Source organism: Myiozetetes cayanensis, unplaced genomic scaffold, assembly GCF_022539395.1.
Source record: "Myiozetetes cayanensis isolate MyiCay16 unplaced genomic scaffold, myiCay2020 scf4, whole genome shotgun sequence".
Lineage (NCBI taxonomy): Eukaryota > Metazoa > Chordata > Aves > Passeriformes > Tyrannidae > Myiozetetes > Myiozetetes cayanensis.
In genome coordinates, this window is record NW_026087631.1 from 31,926,103 (window position 1) to 31,952,529 (window position 26,427).

The window sequence follows — 26,427 nt, forward strand, 5'->3', positions numbered from 1 at the left end:
TACATATTATATAAAAATTATATAGATATTAAAAAAATCTGATTTAGCAATACAAAGTCACCAAAGCTAAAAATGATTTGTCTACTAGGAATTACTGAATCTATGCTAATTTCCCACAAACTTCTCCAGATTCTAGAATTTTATTTAAATCACTGTACAAAGGAAACTTTTTCTTTTCAATGGTGCATATTGGAAGCCTTTTGTTTAAAAATGTCTCGGTCAGTGAAAGAGTTTCCATGTTTAGAAGAGGTGAGTCCAACAGGTGTAGTCTGCTGAGTCTGTAAATCATGTGCATGCCCCTTAGATACAATTTATGCTGACTGTAAAATCAGCAAATTAAAATGTAAATTACTAAATCATGGCTGCAGTGGCATTTTGAAGCTGTGGCACTGGATGTGCAGCGGGTTCAGGACTGGCACTCACAGACCTCTCTAGACACAGGAGGTACATCACACATGTGCCCCGCATCAGGCCAGAGCTGCCAAGAACAAAGAGGAACAATGCTGATATTCAGTTTCGTAAGTCTGACATCATCACAGGCACAGTTTGGAGGCCAATTCTTTTCTCACTTCCTTTTTCTGCCCAGTGCAGCAGGATGAATTCAATCACACAAATGGCAGCAAGAAGTCTCAGATGAAAGCAAATGGCAGGGAAATCTGGCAGCATGATTAACTTGCTTCTTACTGGATGCTAGTCTTGCTGCTGAAACCAACAAAAGATCTTACTCTTTTAATAATGAGATATTAATAGATTCAAGTATTACAATTTTTATGTGTGTAAGAAGTGCTACATCAATGTTTATTTTTTTACTTAGATGGAAACAGCAACCTGAAAACACAGGTTGGAGAAAAGTAAGCATGGAATTGGCAAGATCAACTATTTTTTTTTTCACTAGGTAACTACAGTAAGCAGACTGATCTGGCCAGCCACTTCTACTGCAATGTTTATTTCCATCTCACTTTTATAGTATTAGCCAACCTAGTCTGCTAAATAAGCACCATCTGATTTGATCTCCTGTGTTAGGCTGGGAACATAGAACGCAATGGTTTCAACAACAAAAAGTTAAAGCTTGAGGTTTCTGAGGAAAAAAAGAAGACTTTCTTACAAATAGTTTGGATACATCCTTTTGATTTGGCAGGTGAAATGGAACACATCCCACCCATACCTCTGTCAGTTAAAAAATTGGTTTTCTTCAGGCACAACAGCTGCAAAACAAATACTGGGGGTGGGAAGAGAGGCAGGGAAGGAATGATAAGACATGTTTTTTATAATTAAATGAAAAGTCAGTGATTTAAAACCCAGCACTAAAATAAATCCTGGAAGCAGACAAGATCAAACTCAGCACTAAACACCTGCAGAGGGCTCAGTTTGACCAATAACAAAACCTCCCAAAATTTGTTCTTCCACTGTACTGACTGTGAACACAGATCCTTTCACAGTAGTGCCAGCTGCAGTGTAAAACTACCCTGGGTTATAATCCTACTTTGTTGACAATTTTATGTTCCAGCAGGTGCTGCAGAGTTTTTTCCCAGCTGCTATCACCCTTTTTGTCCAGCTTTTCTGTTTTCCCAAAGGGCTGGGAAAGAGCAAATTCTAAGAACTGGTAGGGAAGGAAAAAGGAGAAACAGATAATGGTTTGTGTCAACAAAGGCATCAAGCCGAAAAAGCAGGCATTCCCCACTATGGTTAAATTACCTTTAGTTATGTACACCCCTGTGACTGGAATACTTCTTTTTAGTTTGAAGGGATTACAGTGGAAATTTGCAAAAGGATTCCTGCTTTTCCTTGAACTTGAAAGTGAGTGTCTCTCCCTTGCAACCAACCTTCAGGAGTCAGACCAACACCAGACAAGGAATATGCAAAGGCCAACTCCAAAACTTGGGCTGACTCAGCCTGGGGAATTGTTTTGCATACTGAAATGAGCAAACTCACAGAGTCACAGGATCAATTATGTTGGAAAAGAGCTCTGAAGTCATCAAGTCCAGCCTTTGACTGATCACCACCAAAATCAGACCAGGGCACTAAGTGCCACATCCAGTCTTTTCTTAAAGCACCTCCAGGCACAGTGACTTGCCCAACTCCCTGGCAGCCCCTTCCAATGCTTAACAGCCCTTTCCATGAAGAAATTCTTCTTGATGTCCAGCCTAACCCCTGGTGCAGGCTAAGTCTGTGTCCTCTCATCCTGTCTCTGGGAGATTTCTGTGTATAGAACTCCCCTGAGGCAGCCCAACACTGCTCAGGGAGGACCAGGACATCATTTTTAAACCACAGCAAGTGCAGGTGAGGGAGGAGTAAATTTGGGATAAGAAATGTCTGGTGCAGCAAAATCTCTTGTTTATAAGGGATTTGTAGCCACATCACCAAATGAGTGCATCTGAACATGCACAGCTGAAGGTGAGCCCATGTGGGCAAGAGGCCAATGGCCCCTGCGCTGTCCCAGCCATGGGGTGTCACAGGCCCAGGGCAGTGCCCGGCCTGTGCTGGGACTGCTGGGGCCACACCTCCAGTGCTGGGGACAGTTCTGGGCCCCTCAGACAAGAGAGACATTGAGGGGCTGGAGCGTGTCCAGGGGAGGGAACGGAGCTGGGGAAGGGTCTGGAGCACCAAGAGCGGCTGAGGGAGCTGGAGGGGCTCAGCCTGGAGAAAAGGAGGCTCAGGAAGGACCTTCTTGCTCTCTGCAACTCCCTGACAGGAGGAGGGAGCCAGATGGGGATTGGGCTCTGCTCCTAGGGAACAAGGAACAGGACAAGGGGCCATAGTCATAAGCTGTGTCAGGGGAGGTTTGGGTTAGCTATTAGGAAGAATTTCTCCACAGAAAAGATGATTAAATATTGGAATGGGCTGCCCAGGGAAGTAGTGGAGTCCCCATCCCTGGAGCTGTTTAAACTGTACATGGCACTCAATGCCCTAGTCTGTTTGCCAGGGTGGTGTCGGGTCACAGGTCGCTCATTTCTACCCTAATTAAATCCGCTATTACGTGATTTACAACCGCACAGCCAAACCAGCGGGTCTTTCCGGAGTGCGCTGGGCCAGGCGGGAGTCGCGGAGGGACAGTGTGGGGACACGCAGAGAGGCCCCGCAGTGCCGGTGGCGGGTCCGTGTCCCTTTGTCAGGGGCCGGGAGCGCGGGCGGGCACAAGGAGCGGGAGCGCGGGTGGACGGTGGGCGTGGCCTGGGCGGAGGGGGCGTGGCCTTCATGGCGCGCCCGGAGGCCGTTGGCGGGTTTTGAATTGATCCCGCGGGCGACGACGGCCGCCGATAGGCCGGCGTGCGGTCACGTGGGGCGCGGCGGGGGGCGGCGCGGCGGGGCGGGCGCGCGGCCATATTGGAGCGGCGCGGAGCCCGCCGAGCCCCTGGAGCCGTAGCCGGAGGGGGTGGCGGCCGTGGCTCCAGCCGTCTCTCCGCTCCCCCCCCGCCGTTGTCGTCGTCGTCGTCTCCCCGCCGCACTTCTCCCATGGCCGACCCCAGCCCAGCCGGCACTCCGCGGGCCCGCGACCCCGCCGCAGCGATGCCGCAGAGTCCGACGCGCATGTCCCGCCTGCGGGAGAAAGAGGAGCTGCGGCAGCTGAACGACCGTCTGGCTGTGTACATCGACAAGGTGCGTAGCCTGGAGACGGAGAACAGTGCGCTCCAGCTGCAGGTGACCCAGCGGGAAGAGGTGCGCGGCCGGGAGGTCACCGGGCTCAAGGCGATCTACGAGGCGGAGCTGGCGGACGCGCGGCGGGCGCTGGACGACACGGCGCGGGAGCGCGCCAAGCTGCAGATCGAGCTGGGCAAGATCCGCACCGACTACCAGAAGCTTCAGGGCAGGTGGGCAGCGGGGAAGGGCTGCGAGAGACCCCGGGAATGTGGGGATGGAGATGGGATGGGGATGGCAGCTCCCGGGGGTACCGGCAGTCCGCGCCGCCCGCGGAACCGGCAGGTCCCGGTCCGGATCCCGCGGTGAATTCTCGCCTGGGAATGAATGAAGAAATGAATGAGGCAGAGGCAGCGCTGCCGCTCCGCCCCGGCGGGAAGCGCCATCCCGGAGCGCCGCCCCCGCCGGCTGCAGGTCGGCGGGTCCTCGGAGCATCCCCGGGGCGAACGTGGGTCCGGGGTCCGGCAGGAGGGCGCGAGTGGGTGTAAAGTGAGGCAGGGGGATCTCGGTTGGGTATTAGGAAGGAATTCGCTGCCGTGTGGGCGGTGAAGCGCTGGAGCGGGTTACCCGGGGTGGTTTGGTGCTTGGAAAATCGGATGGAGCACTTTGGTTGTCATCCGCAATAAAAGGGAGAGTTTTAGAGCACCTTCCAGCACCTAAAAGAGGCTGAAGAGGGTCTTCTGACGCAGGCATGGAGTGGTAGGACAAGGGGTGATGGCTTTAAGCTGAAGGAGGGCAGGTTTAGGTTGGATATTGGGAAGACTTTTCCCCTGTGAGGGCGGTGAGGCCCTCCGGGTTGCCCGGAGAAGCTGTGGCTGCTCCATCCCTGGGGCTTGCTGAAAACAAAGAAGAACTGTAATTCCTGTGCGTCTTGCTGGTTGTTCAGATGGCACAAAAGGCAGTTTCGTGACCATACGTCCTCCGGACTGCCTACCTGTTTTACACCTTTGTGGCACAGTGCCAGGATCTCTGCTCTTGCAGTGAACTGATTGGCGACACCAGGTTTTTGCTCCTTACACATCTGACTCGATTTAGTTCTTTTTCTCCCTTGTTTCTGTTCACCTTAAATTCGATTTCTTTTTAGGCCCACTTGGCGTTGTAGCTTTAGTCTTGGAATTACAAGGTTTATCAGTATTGCAAGGAAAAAAACAGCCCGGAGTTTCTAATCTTCCTCTCCTATTGTGTAACCTGCTAATTTTCTTAAATGCGCTCTCAGCCCTGATTTTTCATAATAAAAAAAGTATTTCATGTGTGAGCCAGCATATTGATGTTTCCTTGTGTCTGCAGACAGCCTCAATATGTCTTGGACTCTTAACTTGTTATTTAAAAAAAAAATTGTGAGTTTTTCATAAGGAGTCTGGTCTTGAGCTTACTTCTCAGTGCCCCATGAAGGCCTTAAATCAAAGTGATTGTTGACAGTGACAGGGAAAGCCAGGTGTAGCTGCAGAAGGATGCTAAAGTGATTTGACTCAAAGGTCAAGCCAGGAGTTTCCGTCTCTTTGTGACTTTTTTTGAGGAAGACACAGTCTTCTGTCAGCTTCTCAAAAGAGTGTATGTAGAGGATTGGGCTCTAGTGCACTCTGTAGTAGATTCCCTTTCTGTGGCTGGAACCAGGCCATTAATAATGTAAACATGGAGATTCTTTGTATTCTGTTTTACTTTGTCCTGTGATGGAATATTTGGGGGGGAAAGATTACTTCCTAAGGGTAGGGGGTTGCTCTTATATCTCTGGCTACAACCTCTTTAATTTAAAGAGTGAAGTCTTAGTAATTGACAGCTTATCAATACTTGTGCCGAAAAGGTCATTTTTGTTCTCCAGAGAGCACAGAGTATAGACCTGGACAACTCCTGAATAGTTTGGTAAAACAATTAATGCTGTTCAAGGCTACTGGATTCCACCTGTATGTGGCTATTTGGTGTTGTTTGATGTGCGTTTTTTTATGTCATCTTTGAGTATTTTTAAGATGGATATCTAAGCTTATCTGTAACTCTATTTACAAAGTCTTAAAAAGGAGCAAAAGAGGTTTTTTGCCTGAACTGGAGCACACTCTCTGATGACTTCTTAAAGCTGTAAAGTTATATTATAACCTGATGAAAAATACTCTTAAAGCACAGATGTACATGAGAGTGCTGTTAGTTTTAAGCATTTGCAAGGTACGATAAGAATTTTTGTTCTCAACAGAATTTTTCTTGCCCTCTCAGAAAGCGTAATTGCAGTGAGGTGTATGCAGTGGCTTTAGTTTAAATAGGAGTATGTAGTAATTTGGGTCTAGCAGAACCACTTGAAAAAAAGTTTTCTGGCATCCTCTGTTCACGTGGGTCAGATATCCTGGTACCCATGTCATAAGACTCAGATTAGTGATGGCTCTGGTTCCCTTGAGAGCCAGTGAAGATAAATGGTAGAAAAATAACTCTCAAGATGTCTTTGGTCTGTGGAGGGGGTGTAGATGATTCCCCACTGAGTTGTCTGAAGTTGGTCAATATGATTTGTGGTCTATCTGGCCTCCCTGTGCTGCTCAAGTATTTTTGCAGGTGTTGTTATTGTTCCCCCAGACACACGTGCAGCTCTGCTATCTGCAGTTAGCACGACATTTGTCTTAATTGCTTGATCCATTTATTTTATCCCAGTCATCATTCAGCCTCTTGGCCTCATTAGGGCACTAGACCCAAGCTTCTAGTTGCTTTCAGAGTGCTGTAGGACTTTTCTTGTTCTTTCTTTCCAAAAGTTAAATTTAAGGCCCCGTCACCTCTTTGTTGGTTTCTCTGATTTGTTGACTTCAGTGCCATATTTATGATGTGATGTACCAAAAGCTTTCTCTGTTCATATTTTTAATCCCTCAAGAAAAACTGCATTTGTTTCTATAGCTGATCCTGCTACATATAACAGGCTTATTGTGTACACTCCTTCTAGAGTGCCTGCCATGCATTGGGTACTGCTGTAGCAAAATAAATATGAAGGCTTCCCTTGGTATTTCAAATCTTGGAGAACTAAGAGGGGAAAAGGGAGGAGAAAAAAAACCCACAATCTCTCTATTTTTGTTGTGAGGTGGGGATGGGGAAATTATATGCATAGTCGTAAAAGTGAAAAGAAGCTTGTCATGGGTAGAACAAAGATAAGAGAAAATAAATCTGTGTCTCAAGACTGTGGGAGAAGAAAGATGTAATATGAATTTAGGTATATGGAACTCTTGGATAGCTCTTGGGAGAAGGAGAAGAGGGAGGTCTCATCTCCCTAATTTGTGAAAGTATTGGGAGAAGTTACCAGTTTCACAGTATTTTCAGTTTATTTTCTCTTTGTTGATTAGGCAAGACTGTACTGTATGCTTTGCCATTGGTGAAAGCTGTTGTAAAGACATCCTTCTACTTTATTCCTTTAAATAAATAAATATTTGTGTCTGCCGCTATTCTGCAGTCAAGGACTGTGGAAGACACCAGCAGTAGTTCAACAGCCCAAGTTCATAATGGTGATTGAAAGTGGTCTTGAACTTCACGCTCCTTGCTCTTGCTTCCGCAACCATCCATGTTGTGTTGTGTAACTGGATATTGCACTGAGTTGAGAAACCTGGCTGGAAGACCAACTGTGATCCTGTTGACTACCTTGGCTGGGACTTCACACTACTGCAAAATTTCATATTTCCTTGAGAAAAGGGCTAAATATACAATGCATGCAGAGCAATGAAATACATGATCCTTAGGCAAGTCATAATGTCATCCTTTAACCAGCAGATGCAGGAGTAAAACTCCCAATTGCTCCATCATTCCAACATCCAACAGGCTGGATAAAGCTTCTGCTTTTGAGTGGAAGTGCTTTAATGATGTACGGCAACTGCAAACCAGGGAGAACTGTAGGGCCAGAATGGTGGAGGATAAATTCTGATGTGTAACTTGAGCAATTAACTTGACAAGAGTTTACATTGTGAAGTTTGACACAGCTGTGTTACCTATTCATGTTGAATAAGGGCAATTGAGAAAGTCAGGCTGCCTGTTAGCTGTTGTGTTATTTGGTCTGCTTATGGGGTCAAGTTTCAGGCTGGTTTTCCATTGGTGGAAATTACTTCCAAGAATGTTCATTATGGGGACTTAGCAAAATTGAAATCCCTGGCTGGATGTGTCTCTATTCTGATTTGTCATGTGAGGAAATCACATTGTTTAGGAAGCATAAGCTGGTGTTAACATTGAGTTCATTTAGGAAACCCTTTGTTTACGTTTGTCTTGGGCAGGCTGAGATTTCACTGTGGCAGTTTTCCAGTGATGAAGTGCATCTGCCCTTCTGTAAGAAGAGATGGTGTGATAAAAGTAACTTTGAAGGAAATTGTGTTTCACTGAAGATGTTGGTAAAGGAAATAATCTTCCTTTATTATCTTCAGGTGTTTTGTAGAGTACAAGTGTTTAAAGCAAATGTAATTGTGACACAGTACTATTAATTTTAAATATTAAAGACATTATCTGTCTATCTTGCTGTGTGTCTTCAGTTGATCTTCCTTCTCAACTACATTCTGAAATACATTTTTGCATTGGGATTAGGTAGTAAAATAAACACCAGTAATAGCTTCCTCTCAGCCTGTGGCTTGAATTACTGTGCAAGTGTGGCACATTGCAGCTGCTATCCTGAGCAACTACACAGAACTGTGTTATGTTAGTGCAGGCAAAGGTGCACCTGTTCCAGGGATTTCCATGGTGCATGTGTGGTATGCTGTAATGAGCTAGAGGAACTGTTTTAAGGAAGGTGACTTAAAATTTCTTTTGAAGTGTATTTTCATTATTGTGGGTGATCTTGGAAAGTGAGGCAAAGATTGGAGCCTGCAGAACTATGGAGCTTTAATCTGAAATCTGTTTTGATGCGTACCAAAGAACACGCGAAGGACTAAGGAGTAGGGGAATAGAGTGATTAACTTGTTGCACTGTAATTTGAGCCACTGAAATGTAATATTCTTAATTAAACATGTCTTCCATTCAGTGTAGGACATAAATATTTGGTCTCAAATATGTGGACCTGTAACCATAACATGGCACTGGGCAGTAACTTCATAACGTTTGTGCTGCATGTGTATAGGTTGTGCTTAGATAACTGTTTAGAGTAGTGGGATTCACATAGATCACTGCTTGTCCAATTACTCTTATTTTCATTTTGATCTCTATACTATACAAAAACTTGAATGCTCTTAGACAAATGTTTTTTATGTTATTTTAAATCACTTCCTTGAAAAACATAGACTTACTGTTTTGTCTGCCATAGGGGAAAAATACAGAAAACTTCTACTTTTATTATTTCTCTACAACTGGAGTGGAAAAACAGCCCACTGTGCAATACATGTCATTTTATATGGATGTAAGTGTAGGCTGCATTATCAAGAATTTCAGCACTTGAGTATCTGTGTCTTGGCTGTAAAACAGTGTTTTTCAAGGAGGGTTTGATTAACGTTGGTAATGCTTAACTGTGATCTGATTCTGTGAGTACTGGCAGAAATGAGTGGTGGGTGTGGGAGGTGAGAAAATTTTGCTTTACCATGGTGGCATTCTGCACTTGGTCAGTTTCGAAGGGCCTTTGAATTGTACCTCCTGAAATCTGGGTACTGACTGCTTACTTTGCATTAGCGGTGTGGTTTGTCTGGCTCCAGAAGGTCAATTCAACTTATTAAACTGGGAGAAAATTATTTTTTTCTTTTTCTGTGTGGCCTGAGATCACAGGAAATTCTAGGTTGCTGTAAACAATTCCACAGATAAGAAGATCCACACACTTTGAAGTCAAAGAAAGAAAACCAAGCTGCTGCTTTGAAGAAGATGCAAGTCAACAATTATTTCTTTGCTTTTATTTTCCTTTTATGACTCAAACTACTTGAAGGAGTTCAGTTCAAGCTAATTTCTGAGCACTGTTAACAGGAAGGTGAGGGTTTTTTTTATTTGTTGTATTCAGATGTTGGCTTTCTGAGGAGACAGAAGCTAGCTATTGTCAAGAAGCTGAAGTTCTTCCTGGTGAAAATTAGTAGGTGTAGAGGTAAAGTATATGCTGTTTACGTTAGTTGTTTGTTTTTGTAAGTCACACAGGCTTTTCTGATCTTCTTTCCCTTCTTTCCTGTATTCCCTTTAGGGCTGGGATGACACTGCTGAGATGCTGAGATTTCATCTGGCTTTCAGTGTTTGAAGTGTTGAGCTCCAGTTTGTTTCTTTTTCTGAGAGTGTGTTCAGATGAGCTGCCTTACAGTTAGACCACTCATGACACTAACAACTAGTAGTGCTTAATTTTAATTCTCCACCCACTTCCTTCTGTGGCTTCAGTTGCATTAAATTACAGTATGGCTTCACAGCCAATCTTGTTGTAAACAAGCAAGGAAGGGTTGATCTAACTGATAATTCCTTCTTTAGTGGTACAGATACTGTTTAATTACAGGCTTTAATCATGTTGTTGTTGCTAGTCCATATTATATATCATTTTTCTCTGCCGACACAGTGGTAAGAATGTGTTCAGCTGCCTACCAGCTTGTAAAAGCATCGAAAAGTATTTGCATTTAAAAAAATTAAAAACCCAAGTGTGATTTTAAGATATGTGAGGAATCTTCCTAATTCAGAGTCTAGGATAATGGGAAGCAGCACACTGTGTATGGCTCTACCACTTTCTAGTTTCAGGGTCTGACTTGATAGGCTTGGTTTCAGCACGAAGTCTTGTGGGAGAGCCTCTCTTCCATGTTTTAAATCAAGCTTTTCCCATTAGTGATCAAACAGCAAAGGCCTGCTCTGGGCCCTCTTATTTCCTAATAGGTGATGGAGATTTTTTTTTACAGACATACCATAGCAAGACACTTTTATATCCCTCTTTTTCCTGCTATGCTGCAATCTGAGGTTCCAGCAGGCCTGGGTGGGAGAGGAGGGACACAGGACAGATGCCTCACTGCATAATGCAGAGAGCTGGAAGTAGGAACCCACATGTCCAAAACCTAAATCCTGTGCTCTTGTCTGAGCTGTTGACCCAGCTGTGCATCTGAGAAGTGAAAAGCCAGAGAAGGGACTGGAATGAGAGTTGAGCTGCAGGAATGAAAAATTTGAGTAGGATGTGTTTGCGGGGGGGGGTGGGGGGGTGGGGCTCTCACAGCCTTCTTGTCCCTCGGGTACACCCGCAGGAGAGCAGGTGCTAATCCCTCGGGATCGGGATTAGCCAGTGTTAGCACTGGCTGTTAGTCTGTTACATAAAGCCTGCCATGTGGTGGCTGTGGTGCTGAAATGTCCAGACATGGATCCTGTCCCTGCATCCTTATGCAGTGCAAGACTGTACAGACACCTCTCCTGAGCACAATGTCAAGTGCAGGTCATCTTGTAAAAGCATCTTTTAGACCTGAGAGTCTCTCCTCTTAAAAATTGTGTTGATTTTTCATTAGTCTCGTTTTGCTGAGAAATATTTCTGTTGTTTCCTGTAAGCAGTTCAGTGATTAAGAGTAGTAGTGGGTGTATTCTGAATCTCTTGAAAATCTTTATCCAATTTTCTCAGAATGATGTTGTTAATTCTCATTTTCTTTTATGTGCCTGTTTGTTTGGGGGTTTGGTTTTGTGTGGGGTTTTTTTTAATTTATTTTGATTTTTTTGTTTGGTTTGGTTTTTTGTTGTTTTGTGGGGGTTTTTTTCACTTCTGGAAAGAAAAGTGTGAGAACTGATGAAGTGCTTCCTGTGGTATTATTGAGCCTCAATCTGTCCATTCCTGTAAAATGTCCATAGTTTGATGATAAACATCTAGACCTTCTCTATGCTACTGCCCTTGCTAGAGAAATGTGGATATGCCAGAAAGAAAAAGAACGAACTCCGAGGTTGGAGAATTTGTGTTACACATTTAAACAGGGCTCCTTGAGCTCTCAAAGATTAGAAACACTTTGATTTCTGAATATGGGATTCTTTTCCCCTATTTTTGATAGTAGCCAGTTGTAGCACTATTTGTGGAATATTGACTTAGTCTGAAGAGCATGGGGTTGTGTTTATGTGGCATTATTTTTTCTTGTCTGATTTCTTTGAATAATTTGTTTGGGTGAATAAACATTGAGAAATTGACCGCTTGTGTAGACACAACCTGATTTGAAGGTAGTTTGAAAAGCTTGTGTGCTTTTTTTCATAAAGCCAGCTTTGCCTTTGATAAAAACACAGTTTCCCCTTTTGTGTATGTTTAGTGGACTTGATGCTCTTGAGTTTGCTCTATATTTAGTTTTCTACAACCCAAGCAAAATATTATATCAGGTGAGAAAAGCAGAACTAAGGGGTTGATTTAAATTTGAGTAAATTAAACTAAGACAAAATATTTTTGCTGCTTGTGTCTCAAGTTTGAGATTTGGATTGGTTTGTTAGTCAGAAGCAACTCTGGGGACATTTCTAGACTTTCTTACCACTTTCTCTGGTTTATTCCAGCTATGCAAAAAAGGAGTCTGACCTAAGTGGAGTCCAGACTAAACTCCGAGAGTGTGAAGCTGCCCTCAATTCTAAAGAAGCTGCTCTGGCCACAGCCCTTGGTGATAAGAAAAGTCTGGAGGGAGAAGTTCAAGAGTTGAAAACTCAAGTTGGACAGGTGAGAAGATGAAATCTTTAACTATCACCATTAGCACTGGAAGCAGTGTTGATTAGGCTTCTGAGTTCAGTACTGTTCAGTTTATTAATAACATGAATGGTGGAATAGAGTGCTCTTAAAATTGTAGACTCCGAAGTGGCAAGGGGTGGTACTTATGGGGAGGAAAGCGAGTCAAGATTGAAAATAAGCTTGACATGTTTTAGAAGTGTTTTGAGGGACAGGGTGACTTCAGAAAGATGGATAACAAATAACTGACAGGTATCAGTTTGTGATTCTCTCTGCCCTCCTTTTGGTTCTCCCTGTGGTTCTCCATCTTCTGGGTGTCTTTTAGAACAAGGAGGAAGAAAAGTCTTGTCCCAGAGAGGACTCCCAGAGAGGAGTTGAGGAGATCAGGAAATTAGTATTTGCCATGTATTAAAAATGAAGTTTTGTAGGGAAAATGGACAAATAGCATTTTAATGCGAGTTACCAATGTGAAATATCTAGAACTCACTTCTGTAAGTGACTGCAAAAGTGTGTGCCTGTGGGGGGAAGGCATTAGTAGGGTAAATACTGGGATTTGATTGTCAAGTGCAGCCATAGCATGTAGTTGTCAGTAGTTCTGGGTAGCTGAGGTCACTGTGTTATGTGAGTTCTGCTACGTAATTGTTGTGTTGATTCTTTTATTTCTTAAAGCTTGAGGCTTCTTTGGCTGCTGTCAAGGACCAGCTTATACGTGAAACCTTGCAGAAGGTGGATCTTGAAAACCGTTGCCAGAGTCTCACTGAGGATTTGGAATTCCGTAAAAATATGTATGAGGAGGTAAATGCTTTAGTCTCAAGAACTAACATTTTTAAAAGGGAGAAGACAATTGGGAGGTCATTCTAGGATTCTAAAATAATTTAGATTGGGAAGGACCTCAGGAAGTTGTCTGAATTCCAATTCACTGTTCTAGCTGGAAGATTTCTAACTCCCTTTTTCTACAAAAAATATGTTAACTCTGGGTTCTTGTGGTAAAATAACTTCATATATCATGTTGCTTCATGTTAAATTCTGACCCTGGTATGCAGTGTACATGTCTTTTCATAGTAATGAGAAAGTAGGTTAGTAATTTTTCTCATAATCCCTCTGAGAAATAAACTGAAGAGGGACACTCAAACAGGTGCTGTGGACTTGTAATGCTTTTAATTTCAAACCTTTCTAATAGGATACTTTTGAATAATGGAAACAAAAGTTGATGAGCAGTTGTCTTTTAAAACTTAGTCTTGCCACCCTTTCACTAACAGTCCTTGAGGCTTTCCAGGAGAAACCTTAGGGCAGTAATGAATGTACCTAAACTGTATTGTCTTTTGTTCCTTATGCACTTTTCCTAGCTGGTAGTATTTTCATCTCTGTTCATGTTCTTGGAATCCTTTTTTTTCTAGAGACTGCAGGCAAGCATACAAATAAATGAGGAAAGTGCTGTTTAGTGAAAGTGACTGTTCCATTGCACAACTGCACATCTTGTGCAAGCACAAGAGATACCTCAAGAAGAGAGTGATGTATTTCTAAACTCATCATATTGAGGTGTATTTGTTTGAAAATGCAGACAACTCTCAGAAGGAAATGTGACTTTACATGCTGATGGTATCCTAACTCTTATTTCAGTGACTGGCTGTTGCAAAATAAGGTGCTTATTTATATGTGTAGATCAGACTGGGGAAATGGCCCTATGTTTCTACTAAAAGTGTCAATGTCAGACTAATCCAGTGCTGATCCACAAGAGTATTACACAAACCTGCATTACTCTCCACTCAGCAGATAGTATTTTGAAAATTTTGTCGTGTGTTTACTGAATGTTTCTCTGTTTTTCTGGTTTTCGTAGGAAATCAATGAGACAAAAAAGAAGCATGAAACTCGCTTGGTTGAGGTTGATTCTGGGCGTCAGATTGAATATGAGCATAAACTGGCCCAAGCCCTTCATGAAATAAGAGAGCACCATGATGCACAAGTGAGGCTGTACAAAGCAGAGCTTGAACAGACTTACCATTCCAAAGTGAGAACTTATTTTCATACAGTTGTTTGATGCACTTTGTTTTTGTTTTACTTAGTACCATAATTACTTGCATTTCAGAGTATTTCATTATGGAGCTTGGCTTAAAATTACTGTGCTTTTGAATGTGAATTTGCATTTTCATGTCTCACTTTTGGAGCACGTTAGTCCTCATGAAGTACCATAATATAAGAGTAGGAAGCATGGTGTGAAAGTGAACTGTGGAGGGGAAAAGGGATTAATGCTGGGATTACTTTGAATTCAAGTTCATGTGTTATGTATCATACTGAACTTTGAGGATCAATAAGGTGTCCCATATTTTGTATAAAGGTTATTTCATAATAGGACTTAATGAGAAGACAGCAAGAGTAGAGTCCTCTGACCCAGTACAAAATGTGGAAGTTTTACCATACCCAGTGACTTCTGCTTTTCACTCTTCTAGAAGGAAAGTGAACTCAGGCTGCAATCAATTATACTTCATCATTTCCTTCCTCTGCTGTTATTCCGCAATTATGTCAGGAGGCATCCTGATGTCTCAACCTGGTTTCTGTGGCTATATTTGTTGCAGTTAGTGTTTTTAAAACCAAGGTGGGATGTGACAGCAGAAAAGTTGATACAAACTGAATTTAGTAGCGCAGTTTTCAGTCTTTTCAACCTGCTTATCTTTAGGGCTTCTGTCTGACTTGGAAAAGATAATTTAAAATAAGATCTAGCCAAAAGTACAACCTCTTATAATGAAGGCTCTCTTGATCTCTCTCCTTGGGTATATTGTTTCTGTATTTTTGGACTCCTGTTAAAAAATAAATTCTAGATTCCAGTGCATCATCAACAAGTCCAGTAATAAGTCTGTGGTGCAGCTCAAGTGTATGTGGAAGTGTTCTGCAGGAATGAGGTAGTTATTTTTAAAAAGAAAAATTATTTGAGATTGAAGTTGTGATTGAGTGAAGCAGTAGTGGCTTATGGCACTGGTGCTATAGTGTAAAGACACATAATGAATTTGCTTATGTTGGCTGAAAATTAAGAAGTTTGCTTGTTTTAAGAGAATTATTAATTTCAGTTTGACTTCTTGTTAAACACACTCAAAACCAGTGCTACAGTGATTAAATAAACATTTGCCACCAGGAAAACTGAACTTAGTAGTAGTCCAACTTCAGCAGTGTCTATGAGGGAAACTTTCAAGGTCTTAATCCTAGCATAAATATTCAAAGGACTGTGATTTCAGGTGGGGCCACACCATATTTAAGCTGAAGAAAGAGATGTCTCACTGTGTTAGAACGGCACAGAGGAACTTTGTGGCTTTAGCTTTGCATGTGTGGTTTTGAGTGATTCATCTTCCTTTTAGCAAAAGCTGCTTTGAAAGTGATGTCTTAACCTGTTCTACTGCAGCTGGAGAGTGCCAGACTGTCCTCAGAGATGAACAGCTCCGCAGCCAACACAATCAGAGAACAACTGAATGAAAGTCAATTGCGAATTGAGGGTCTGTCTTCCCACATCACCAGCCTTCAGAAGGAGGTAACAAGATGCTTGTGACTCTCCAGTCCTGCTAATTACCGTTGTTGTTTTTTTTTATTAAAGAACTTTCTTTCACTTAACTTATAAGTATGTTCAGTATCATGACTTGAATTTGTTTTCTGTTCTGTACTTTTTCAAATTCCTTAATGTCTCCTTTGACAAACTTGATTTTTCTCCAGTGCAGTATTCTGCTGCAGAGTATTTGAAATATGGTGGTGTTAATTGGCTTTTGTGAAAATTTTTGTGGATAGATGGGGCAGTTTTAGACAAGAGAGCTCTGTGTTAAAAGTTCTTGACATTCTAAGCAATTTAATTCTGTAGTAACTGGACAGCCTAGTGTAGAATTCCACAAAGCAACTTTCAAAACCAGAACTGGAATATACAGTCTCTATTCAGTGTCTCTTTTCATTCTAGACTCTATTTGAATCTAGACCTCTGAAAAAATACAAAAAACCCCAACCAACCAACCAACAACAACAACCACCCAAAAAAAAAGAACCATGAAGGGATCTTACCAGGATGAGAATGAAATACAAGACTAAATACATCAAATAACTGTACTTGAACATTTGTAGAGCAGGGTCTTGAGCAGAAACTAGTTATATTTAGATCACAGAAGACATCAATCACACCCAAAGATGTATGACACAATGTCATATATTCAGTATTTCCTTGCTTGGAGTAATAGGGTAAGGATACTATTAGAAGTATTAAGAGTTTGTTCTGAAGTGAGCTTTTGTAACTTACTAATCGTTTGAAAATGCAACAAAACTTCTTTTTTGGAAGAATATGAATTGTCTTTGATCCTTTCTGTGATACATTTTGAATTGTATTCCTCCTGTCCAGTGGACTCTAGTAGGACATCAAAATTCTGTGTATTTCAGCTGAAAAATATAAATTCAGGAGACGTTTTTTCATAATGTTCCAAATAAGTTCACAGGTACTAGTATGAGTCTTCCCAGTTTTCCTGTTGTATAGTCAAGTTACTCTCTGGAAAAGATCAGGTGATGTAATGAATGTGCTTGAGGTTACAGAGGAATCAGGTTGAAAGTTTTGGCCACTTAAATCTTATTTCTGCATTTAGATTAATGTCGTCATTTGGTGGTTCAGTCGGGTTTGGTTTTTTTTAGTTAGTTACCTGTGTTCCGTTATTTTGGGAGTAAAAGCTACATTCAGGGAACTTCTGAATTTGCAGAGGTAACTTCAAGGCTCTCAAAATCAACCTCTGTCACGTTGACTGATTTTCCACCAAAGAAACACTTTCCTGTGGTGGTTTTTTTTTGTTTGCTGGGGTTTTGTTGTTTGGGGGGTTTGTTGTTTGGGGGTGTTGTTGTTTGGGAGTGTTGTTGTTTGTGGGGGGTTGTTGCTAGGGGGGTTTGTTGTTTGTTTGGGGGTTTTGTTGTTTGGGGGAGTTTGTTGTTTGGGGGTTTTGTTGTTTGGGGGTTTTGTTGTTTGGGGGTTTTGTTGTTTGGGGGTTTGTTGTTTGGGGGGTTTTGTTGTTGGAGGGGTTTGTTGTTTGTGGGTGGGTTTTGTTGTTTGTGGGGGGCGTCTTTGTTGTCTGGGGGCCTTGTTGTCTGGGGGGCGCTTGATGTCTGGGGTCTTGACGTTTGGGGGCCTTGATGCTTGGGGGCTTTGTTGTTCTAGGGGGCTTGTTGTCTGGGGGTTGTTGTTTGGGGGCTTTGTTCTGCGTGGAGATCTCGGTTTGGGGGTCTTGGCCTGGGGGCTTGGTCTGGGGGTTTGTTTGTGGGGGGGTTTTTTTGTTTGTGTGGGGGGGGTTGTTTGTGGGGGGCTTTTTGGGATTTTTTTGTTTGTGGGGTTTTTTGGTTGTGTGTTGGGGTTTTTTGGTTGTGTGTTGGGGTTTTTTGGTTGTGTGTTGGGGTTTTTTGGTTGTGTGTTGGGGTTTTTTGGTTGTGTGTTGGGGTTTTTTGGTTGTGTGTTGGGGTTTTTTGGTTGTGTGTTGGGGTTTTTTGGTTGTGTGTTGGGGTCTTTTGTTGTTTTGTAGATCAGTGATGTCAACCAGTACAGTACTGGGTTTCATTTTCCTGGCACAAACTTTAGTTTGGTTTTGTTGGAAGAAAACTCTTAGCACTGATGCTGGTCTGGTTTGATTTGCCAGTGCTGAGCTCTGAGGTAGTTTCTACTGTGATGTTCCATGTGACATTTATTAAATTCCTTATCTGACTCTTAACAACCAGTTACACTGGTCCTCTGCCTCAGACTTGTAGAGTACCTGTTCTCACTGTCTGTGGATTGAGATGACTTCCTAAGTAGAGTTCTTGCATAGCAATTGCCAACAACTTAGTGATTGTGGGGCATTGGTTCCTGTGTCTGTAGTTTAAATTAAAAAAATCTGAAGAGAATATCAAACAGAAGAAAGCATGCATAGGGAAGTAAACCTTAAATCTGTCATTACTTGGCCTTTCTTTGATAAGCATTCCATTCAGTGCGTACAAATAAGGTTTTGCTGTCTTGAAGGGATTTTTGATGTAGCAAGTTAGCTTTCTGATCATAAACAAATAAGGAATGTTTATCACTGTACCTTGACAATGGGCAGACAGGCTTTCTGTGGACAATAACTCCTCTTTAGTGGCACCTCCCTCCCAGAATTGGAATTGGAAGCAGTAAACTGAGGCAGGGAGCAGACATCTGAAAGCTAAAGAGCAATTACTACAGGGTCTGAAGTGAACTGAACTTTAATCATGGATCCAATTAGACTGGAAAAGATCTTTTGGATTGAGTCGAAAGTGTGACTGAACACCACCATGTCAACCAGACCATGTCCTTAAACACCTCCAGGGACAGTGACTCCACCAGCTCCCTGGGCAGCCCATGCCAATGTCTAATCACCCTTTTCTTTCTCTGAAGAAGTTCCTCCTAATGCCCAACCTAAATCTGCCCTGGCACAGTTTAAGACTATGATTCTGTGTCCTGCCCAGCACCCCTTAAACAGTTTAACTCTTCAGCTCAGTTTTTCTTTCATGAGTAAATCCAGGTGTGGTAGCATACTTTCAGATTTCAGCAAAATGGAGCACAGTTGTATTTCGAAGTATATTCTAAGTTTCATTGGAACTTGAGGTGTTATGTTTGTAGTAGGTGGAGTGGAAAACAGGAAGTTGAATATGGGTGAGTTTGAATTCAGAAGTGGGAGAGGATGTGCAACTTTGCATTCTGTAATCCATGTTGCCTGAATAGCAGAGCACATGAGGGTTTGGATGAGATTTCTTTTGCACCACTGATGTGTTTCCAATGCTTTTCCAGTCTAGAGCATGGCAAGACAGAGCACAAGAGCTTGAGAACAGCTTGACAAAGGAACAGGAAAATGCCCGCAAACTGCTGATTGAGAAAGAGAAGGAAATTGCTGAGATCAGAAATGTCATGCAGGAACAACTGTGTGACTACCAACAACTTCTGGATGTTAAACTGGCACTTGACATGGAAATCAGTGCATACCGGAAATTGCTGGAGGGTGAAGAGGAGAGGTACTAAAGAATGTAGCAACAAATGATGGTATCCCTGTGCTCCCCTTTCTTGTCTCTTTCTCTGTTAAAAGGCAGTTCATACTGGTGCTTGACCACAGTTTCCAGGGCACTGTTTTTACCCCCTTCTCTCTGACAAACTTAGTTCTAAGTCACTGTGAGTCTCTGGGTATCAGACCAACAGCTCTCAGGGCAACAAACAGCATTTTTTAAATTAATTACATCACCCATGCTGAACCTTAACTGTCATTTGTACAGCTTGTTTAGTACCATGGTTAATATTATTTTTTAAAATTATTACAGGGTTAATTAATTGTTAGCCAAATTTCTCTTAAGTATAGAATAACTTTAATGAAGTAATGGCCATGATGATTGTCCAGTTTATCACTTAGCTGCATTTTTCCACATCTGAGAATTTTCACTTGATGTCACAGCTGTCATTTAAAATAGTTTGATACTTCACTGTATTCTGAGCTGGGCAAGGCTGACTCTATTCTAAAATGTGGAGATGAAACAGCTTTTGTGCCATCTGGCTTTTTGCCTAAACTTCCTACAGTGGCTTGTCTCCCTAGGTTTTTGGGGTTTTTTTTTTTTGGTCTTTAACAAATGCATAGAGATACCTTTGTGATCTTAACGTAGTAGTCCATCACTGTTCCATGCTGCAGGAACATTAATCAGTTGTTTGACAGCATTTTATTCAAGTCTTCAGAAAGCACTTCAGGCTTCATTTATTCATGTAAGATGCTTTATTTACTATATTGCTGTATAATTCTATGGGAAGGAGATGGAGGAAAGTTTATAAAAAATGGTGGGGAAAGTAACACCAAAGTGTGATTGGAGAATTATGGAATTGCTAAGGCAGGAAAAGACCTCTAGTATTGAGTTGAGCTGCTAACCCACCACTGCTAAGATCAATGTGTCCCAAAGTGCCACATCCACATGTGTTTTCAGCACTTCCAGGGATGGTGGTTCCACCACTTCCCTTGGCAAAGCCTGTCCACCCTTTCAGTGAAGAAATTTTTCCTAATATCCAATCTAAATCTCTCCTGGTACAATTTTAGCTATTTCCTCTCACCCTGTCCCTTATAACCTGGGAGAAGGGGCCAACACCCACCTCACCTCAACCTCCTGTCAGGGAGTTAGTTTTAGAGAGTAAGAAGGTCCCCCCTGCCCCAAGCCTCCTTTTCTCCAGGCTGATATGATGTGTGCCTCTCTTTTCCCTTTCTTCAATACAGGTTGAAACTCACCCCAAGCCCATCCTCCCGGGTGACGGTTTCCAGGGCTTCGTCGAGCCGCAGTGTCCGAACAGCCGGAGGGAAGAGGAAGAGGATTGATGTGGAGGAGTCTGAAGCAAGCAGCAGTGTTACCATTTCCCACTCAGCTTCTGCTACTGGGAATGTGTCCATTGAGGAGATAGATGTTGACGGAAAATTCATCCGTTTGAAGAACACCTCTGACCAGGTTGGAAAATGCACATTTATCAGGAGTGGAGGTGGAAGGGCATCCTCAGAACCCTTTCAGCTCTTGGGCTTCATCTTAATTTACTGGCACTAAGGAGCTAGTGTGTCTCAAAATAAGATTTCACTCAGTATTCTGGACTGATGATGACTTCTTCCCAATGATTTAAAATGCTTTTGTTTTATTGCTAAGTTGCCCACCTACCAGAGTGTTACATCACTCTTCAGAGTAATGCCTTGCAGGTGGTCTGGCAGTAAATATTTACAGACAGCACTGTTACTGACAGGAAATACTTCAAGCAGACATCAGGCTGCTTTAGAAGCCTTTTAGGCAGTTTCTCTGCCTTAAAAAGCCCCTAAAGAAATACATACAAATGCAAAAGAAATTAATTGCCAATGTCCTTTGTATCTGCATATAACTTTTCTGATTTGCAGTTTTCTTTCTTCCATGGCTATATCCACAGTTTTTAGGAGGCCTCAGTTCCCATGCCAAAACCACCTCAGTTGTAGTGACTACTGAGATTATTTGATTTTGTGAATAGTTTGGAGTTTGTATTGGGGGATTACACATATCCACTCAAATGAAAGAACCCTTTGGTAAATAAGGATCACGACTTTTCCTTATGTTGCCCTCAAAATGATCCTGTTACATTCGTGTATTTTCCCCTTTGCCTCTCTGACATTACTTCTGCCCCCCTGCCATCATCTCCTTCCTGGGGTCTTGGCTGAGAGTGATGACTTCATTTGGTGAATGCAAGAAAACCTTGACAACTGTCTGGGTCTAGACAGTTTAGTGTTTGTGATTCAATTCAGGCAAGTCAAAAACTACTTCCAGTGAATCAGAACCTGCATTTTTTTCCTGACTTTTCTAAGCTTGTATTCCCCCCCTGCGACATACACACACTTGTTTACCACACAGATTTCTTCCCCCATCTTTTTTTTAACTACACATTTTCTGTTTCAGTAAAGGACTGCCAGTTTTGTTACCAGTGGTTCATGATTTTAGCAGTTTGCTAGGGGTCTAGCAACTACCTGTGGTGCAGTGTAACAAGCTATGCTTGGGAAATCCTCACAAGTGTTTGACAGTTTATACACCTTTTCTCTATTTATATATATATAAATTCCTGTAAGTAGAGTATGTTTTGTTGCAATGACCAGCTGAATGTCAGCATCCATAAAGATGAATAAGATTATTTTAGATGATCTTAAATTGGAGTCCAGTGGCAACTGTCAAATGATCAGAAACTCTCTGTTGGTGGGAGAATAAAAAAATTACCTATTCTTGTTTTGAAGTAGTCAAGAAGTCTGTAATAATGACTTAGATATGTTTTGCTATTGCTCTTCAAGTAGTTGATAGGAAAAAATAATTGAAAAAATTGCAATGGGTCTTGGAAAGGACTATATGGTGGCAGGTGTGTATATGTGGAAACATTTTAAGAATACTAACAAGAATATTTTTTTTTTTCTAAAAAGCCTGCTTGACGTTCTGTGCTTAAAAAGTGTATTCTGTATTTTTAGGGGGATTTTAATATTTAATGGCTGTTATATTAATTTGTATTTTTCTAGCCAAAGTGATAACAAAACTGATGCAAATCATAAACATTAATTAATATAACATCAGAACTGAAAAACAGGAAGGTATTAAGCTTTAGCTTCAAATGAGAGGTAAGATAAATTTGAGTGAAATGATTCTAATTTCATGCTGAAGGTAAGAAACATTTTACTGGAAATTTTATGTGTCAAAGCCTTAGAGATAAACCACCCTACATGCATAAATGAATGCCAATGGAATATTTGGGGTTTTTTGTCTCTTTTCTTAGGATCAACCTATGGGAGGCTGGGAGATGATCCAAAAAATTGGAGACACTTCTGCTACTTACAGATATACCTCAAGATATGTACTAAAGGCAGGCCAAACTGTTACAGTAAGTTCTCAAGCTTCAGCCGCTCAGTTGAAATGGACTTCAGGCCAACTTGTGTGTCAGTAAGACACAACTTTTGTGTACATGTTCAGAAAATAATCACCTGTATCTGTATTGTGCATTGGTTATGTCAGTTACTGGGACAGTTGATACTGAGCCATGTTTTTCAGAAAATTGCTTTCTACATGGAACAATAATTTTCACCATATAGAGGCACATTTACATATTCAAAAGTCTCTGCATTAAAAAACGTGCTTTATTGTAAGAAACTTTCGAAGTATGTAAGCAGATGCCTGTGCTTCCTTGACTGAAAGATTCACAAGTGTCACTTAAATGAAAATATATTAACTCGGTAAATAACTTGGGACTAGCAAACAACATTTGTGTGTGACTTCTGTTAACAGATCTGGGCTGCAAATGCTGGAGTCACTGCAAGCCCTCCCACTGACCTCATCTGGAAGAACCAGAATTCCTGGGGTACTGGTGAAGATGTGAAAGTTGTACTGAAGAATTCTCAGGGAGAGGTAAGGTCACCTAAGATGTGTTTAAACTTGTCTTTCTGTGGTGCCATCACCTACAAATAATACAAATACAAGGTGGAACCATTGTTAGGACTTCACAAAGGAATGCACTGGAGTGTTTAGTAAAATTTTCTCCTTTTGCTTTCCGGACAAGCACACTTTACCTCTGACTGTCTTAAACTGCAGTTTATTAAGTGTGTGTTTTTGTTTTTTCTCTATATTGAGTGCAAGCAGTAGAATTACTTGTTCAGATACTGCCCTTATGCCAGGAGTTGGGCAGTGCCTTGGAATACACTTTGAAAAGAAAAGGTTTTAGTGAACTCCTCAGTGATTTGGGTTTTTAAATTAGTTTTCCTTAAAACTCTTTATGAGGAATGGTACAGTGAAATTCACTGTAAGCAATGAGGAATTAATTCTAGTAAGGTGGGATTTAAAGCTTTGGCTAAGACAGTTACTATGACATACTACAATTAAAAGAATATTTAAATACACACATGAAAGAAAGCAGATTTTGTAAGAACTTGATGAGTGTTTTGTTAGAAAAAGACTTTTTTAATCATGAAGAGATTTAAAATCAAACTGTTAGGAATGCTGTTTATGCACAGCTATATCTAAAAAGTATGTAGACGAGGGAGTACAAGTAATTTTCCCAACAGCTGGCACTTTCTCAAAGTCTGAGTAGATGAGCACCAGATTGTGGAGGCGTCAAATCTTAAAATTCTGTTGCAGGAGGTTGCTCAAAGAAGCACTGTCTTCAAAACAACAGCACGTGAAGGGGAAGATGAGGAATTAGAAGGAGTTGAACCTCTGGAGGAAGAAGAAGAACTTTCCCACCAGCAGGTATCTTGTCTTGGGTTACCAAGGTTATTTAGGTTGAAAAAATGGGAGATACAAATCATGAAGTCTTAAAAAAAATCATAAAAATTATTATGTGTGGGTGGGGTTTTTTATTTTCGGGTTTTCTGTTAGCAGTAATTAATGAAAGCATGGAACTGTACTATTGAAATCAGTGCAAAAATTTTACTTAATGTATTCCTTTGGAGAGAAGATTTTTCTTAAAACAAGTTTGGAAGATTTGAAGATACGGGGATTTTTTTTTTTTCCTTCTTGAACTCTGTTCCTGGTAAGATTTCCCCCATGCCAGTTGTTTATGGTAAAGTTTGGCTTAAGCAGGTAGACCTAAATTTATGCAAAGTTTTGAGAATTTAAAATTTCTTTTTCCCTGATAGAGAAGATTATGTTAGTGTCTTCTGTTTACATATTTTCTCTGATAGAGAAAACTGGAGATTTAAATACACTATAAGAGAAAATGTCCATTGCATGCTGAAAAAAAGGCAACTCTGAAGGGATGTGTATGTGTAAACATACAAAAAATGTTAAGAATCATGTTTTTTTGGCAACAATGAATTTTGGCCTATACCTGAATCACAGCTTTGTGGAATGTAAAATAGTCAGGTTTTTATTGCAGTTGTACAGAAGTACTGAAGCACATCCACCTGCTCATGTGGTTTCTGTGATTGTGTAGTTCTCCTGCAGTGTGTGTTTTAGTAGCTTTACTTAAACAACATTATAGAAAGGCTAGATTTCTTTAGATAAAAACTCATAAGGCACTTGTATATTCTCCCTGCTATATTGACCACCTCTAAACTCAGTGATGCTTTTTGACTCGAGATCCAAATATGGCAATTATTTGTTTTTCTAATACCTGTCCTCCAATACCTCTCATAGGAAAGGATATCTAACATTCTTTTACTTCTGGGGAATAACAGTTTGTACAGCTTTGCATACTGACCCTTGTTTATCGCATGCCAGGCTAATAATTTAATATATTAAAAACATACAGTATATTATTTTGAGTAGCGAAATCTTTTACTGCTGGATTATTTTTTTTTGTAATCCAGGATGATTTTCTCTGTTCACCACAGGCAGAGCAACGGGCATCCAGCAGAAACTGTCTGGTTATGTAACTGCCAGTCATCCAGGTTCCTCCAGTCAGAGTAATCCTTGCCTACAGAACAGAGCCTTCTCAGAAGCACAACATTGTTTTCTGTCTGTGAATTTTGAAGCTGCGAGTTTGATGGCCTTAATTTCCTTTGCCACTGAAAAAAAGGAAGGTTTGTAGAAGTATCTTGACTTCCTCGCAGGATGTGAATTGTTGACTCCAAACAGATGTGCTGTTTGGAAATTACTGTTCCTGTCTCCCAGATTTATATGCCAGTCTCTTTTTATTGAAACCTTGCTGGAATAGAAATATTCCAGTGTGTTTTGGGGATCGATTTTATTAGATTACACCACTCTAGACTAGTCATTATTGACCTCTTCGTATTTAGGTGCTGTTGGGGATTGGTTTAGAGTGCTTATTCTGCAGGAGGATTCATGTTACACCTTGTAGTTGTGTTGTTAAGATAGTGTTACCAGCTTAAATTTCCCCGTGTGTTTATTTAACAAATAGAAGGCTCTTTTAATATGGATTGCCTTACTTGTTTACAATTTTTAGGAATGAGACCAAGTCCCTAGGGGTTTAGTCTACATTTGTATGGGAAACAGTTTAAATTTTGTCAATGTTGAAAGTTTTTTCTGTCCTTTTTACATTATTCTGATGTTAAAAAACTTTTAATAAAGTATCTCTGTTCAAGTTGCTGTTAAGTTTTTGAAATTTGTTTCTTTCTAGAACTGATAAAAGTTGAATGACTCTTGAATATTTGAAACTGCTAGGCTTTGAAGCAAAAGAAACATCCATGTAAACTGAACAGTGTCTTCTGAGTTAAATAGATTTCTTCTGAATAATAAGTAGCTTTACTTCAAATTTGGAAAATTAATTCTTTAGGGCTTGAATATAGATCTGTTGCATAACTATCCATGCTTTGTCTTTGCTTACAGGTTGATTCTTACTGGACTGGTTTTTATTACATCATACAAGCTGAGCAGGTTAAACAAACATAACAGTAACATAAAGAAAAATTTGAAAGGACTGTAAATAGTTATCTTTGATATAGTCTGATGTATTTTTGAATGCGTGGCCAGAATTTCTGAAGTTGATTGGACTTTTTGTCTAGAATTAGTCTCATAGCAAACTTTACGGCTTTTTAACATCTTTCGTCTAGTTAAGTTCCCTTTCCTGGTGAACAACATGGTGGCATTTCAACCACGTGCCAACAGAAGGTGAAGGGGGTAATGGGCAAGGGTTATGCAGATAGATGAGCATTGGGTATCTAATTCTTAGGTCATGGTAGGAACCCTCCTGTATAATCAAGTATTCTTGGTTATAGCTTTTGTAGAACCTGGTTTTTGTCACATGGATGATGAAAAGTACTGGAACTCTCACCTGAACATGTAGATAGGAGCTGTTACTT

At 41.2% G+C, this 26,427-nt stretch overlaps 1 protein-coding gene across 1 annotated transcript; it reads left to right on the top strand.

Annotated features, from left to right (window-relative positions):
* The first annotated feature begins 3,386 nt into the window (after positions 1-3,386).
* LMNB1 (lamin B1) lies at positions 3,387-25,720 on the top strand. Its single transcript, XM_050329908.1, has 11 exons — positions 3,387-3,809; positions 12,019-12,175; positions 12,851-12,976; positions 14,019-14,189; positions 15,573-15,698; positions 18,957-19,177; positions 20,410-20,635; positions 22,452-22,556; positions 22,958-23,077; positions 23,804-23,914; positions 25,000-25,720. The coding sequence occupies exons 1-11, from the start codon at positions 3,454-3,456 to the stop codon at positions 25,039-25,041; spliced, it is 1,761 nt and encodes a 586-aa protein (XP_050185865.1). The 5' UTR covers positions 3,387-3,453; the 3' UTR covers positions 25,042-25,720.
* The last annotated feature ends 707 nt before the right edge of the window (positions 25,721-26,427 follow it).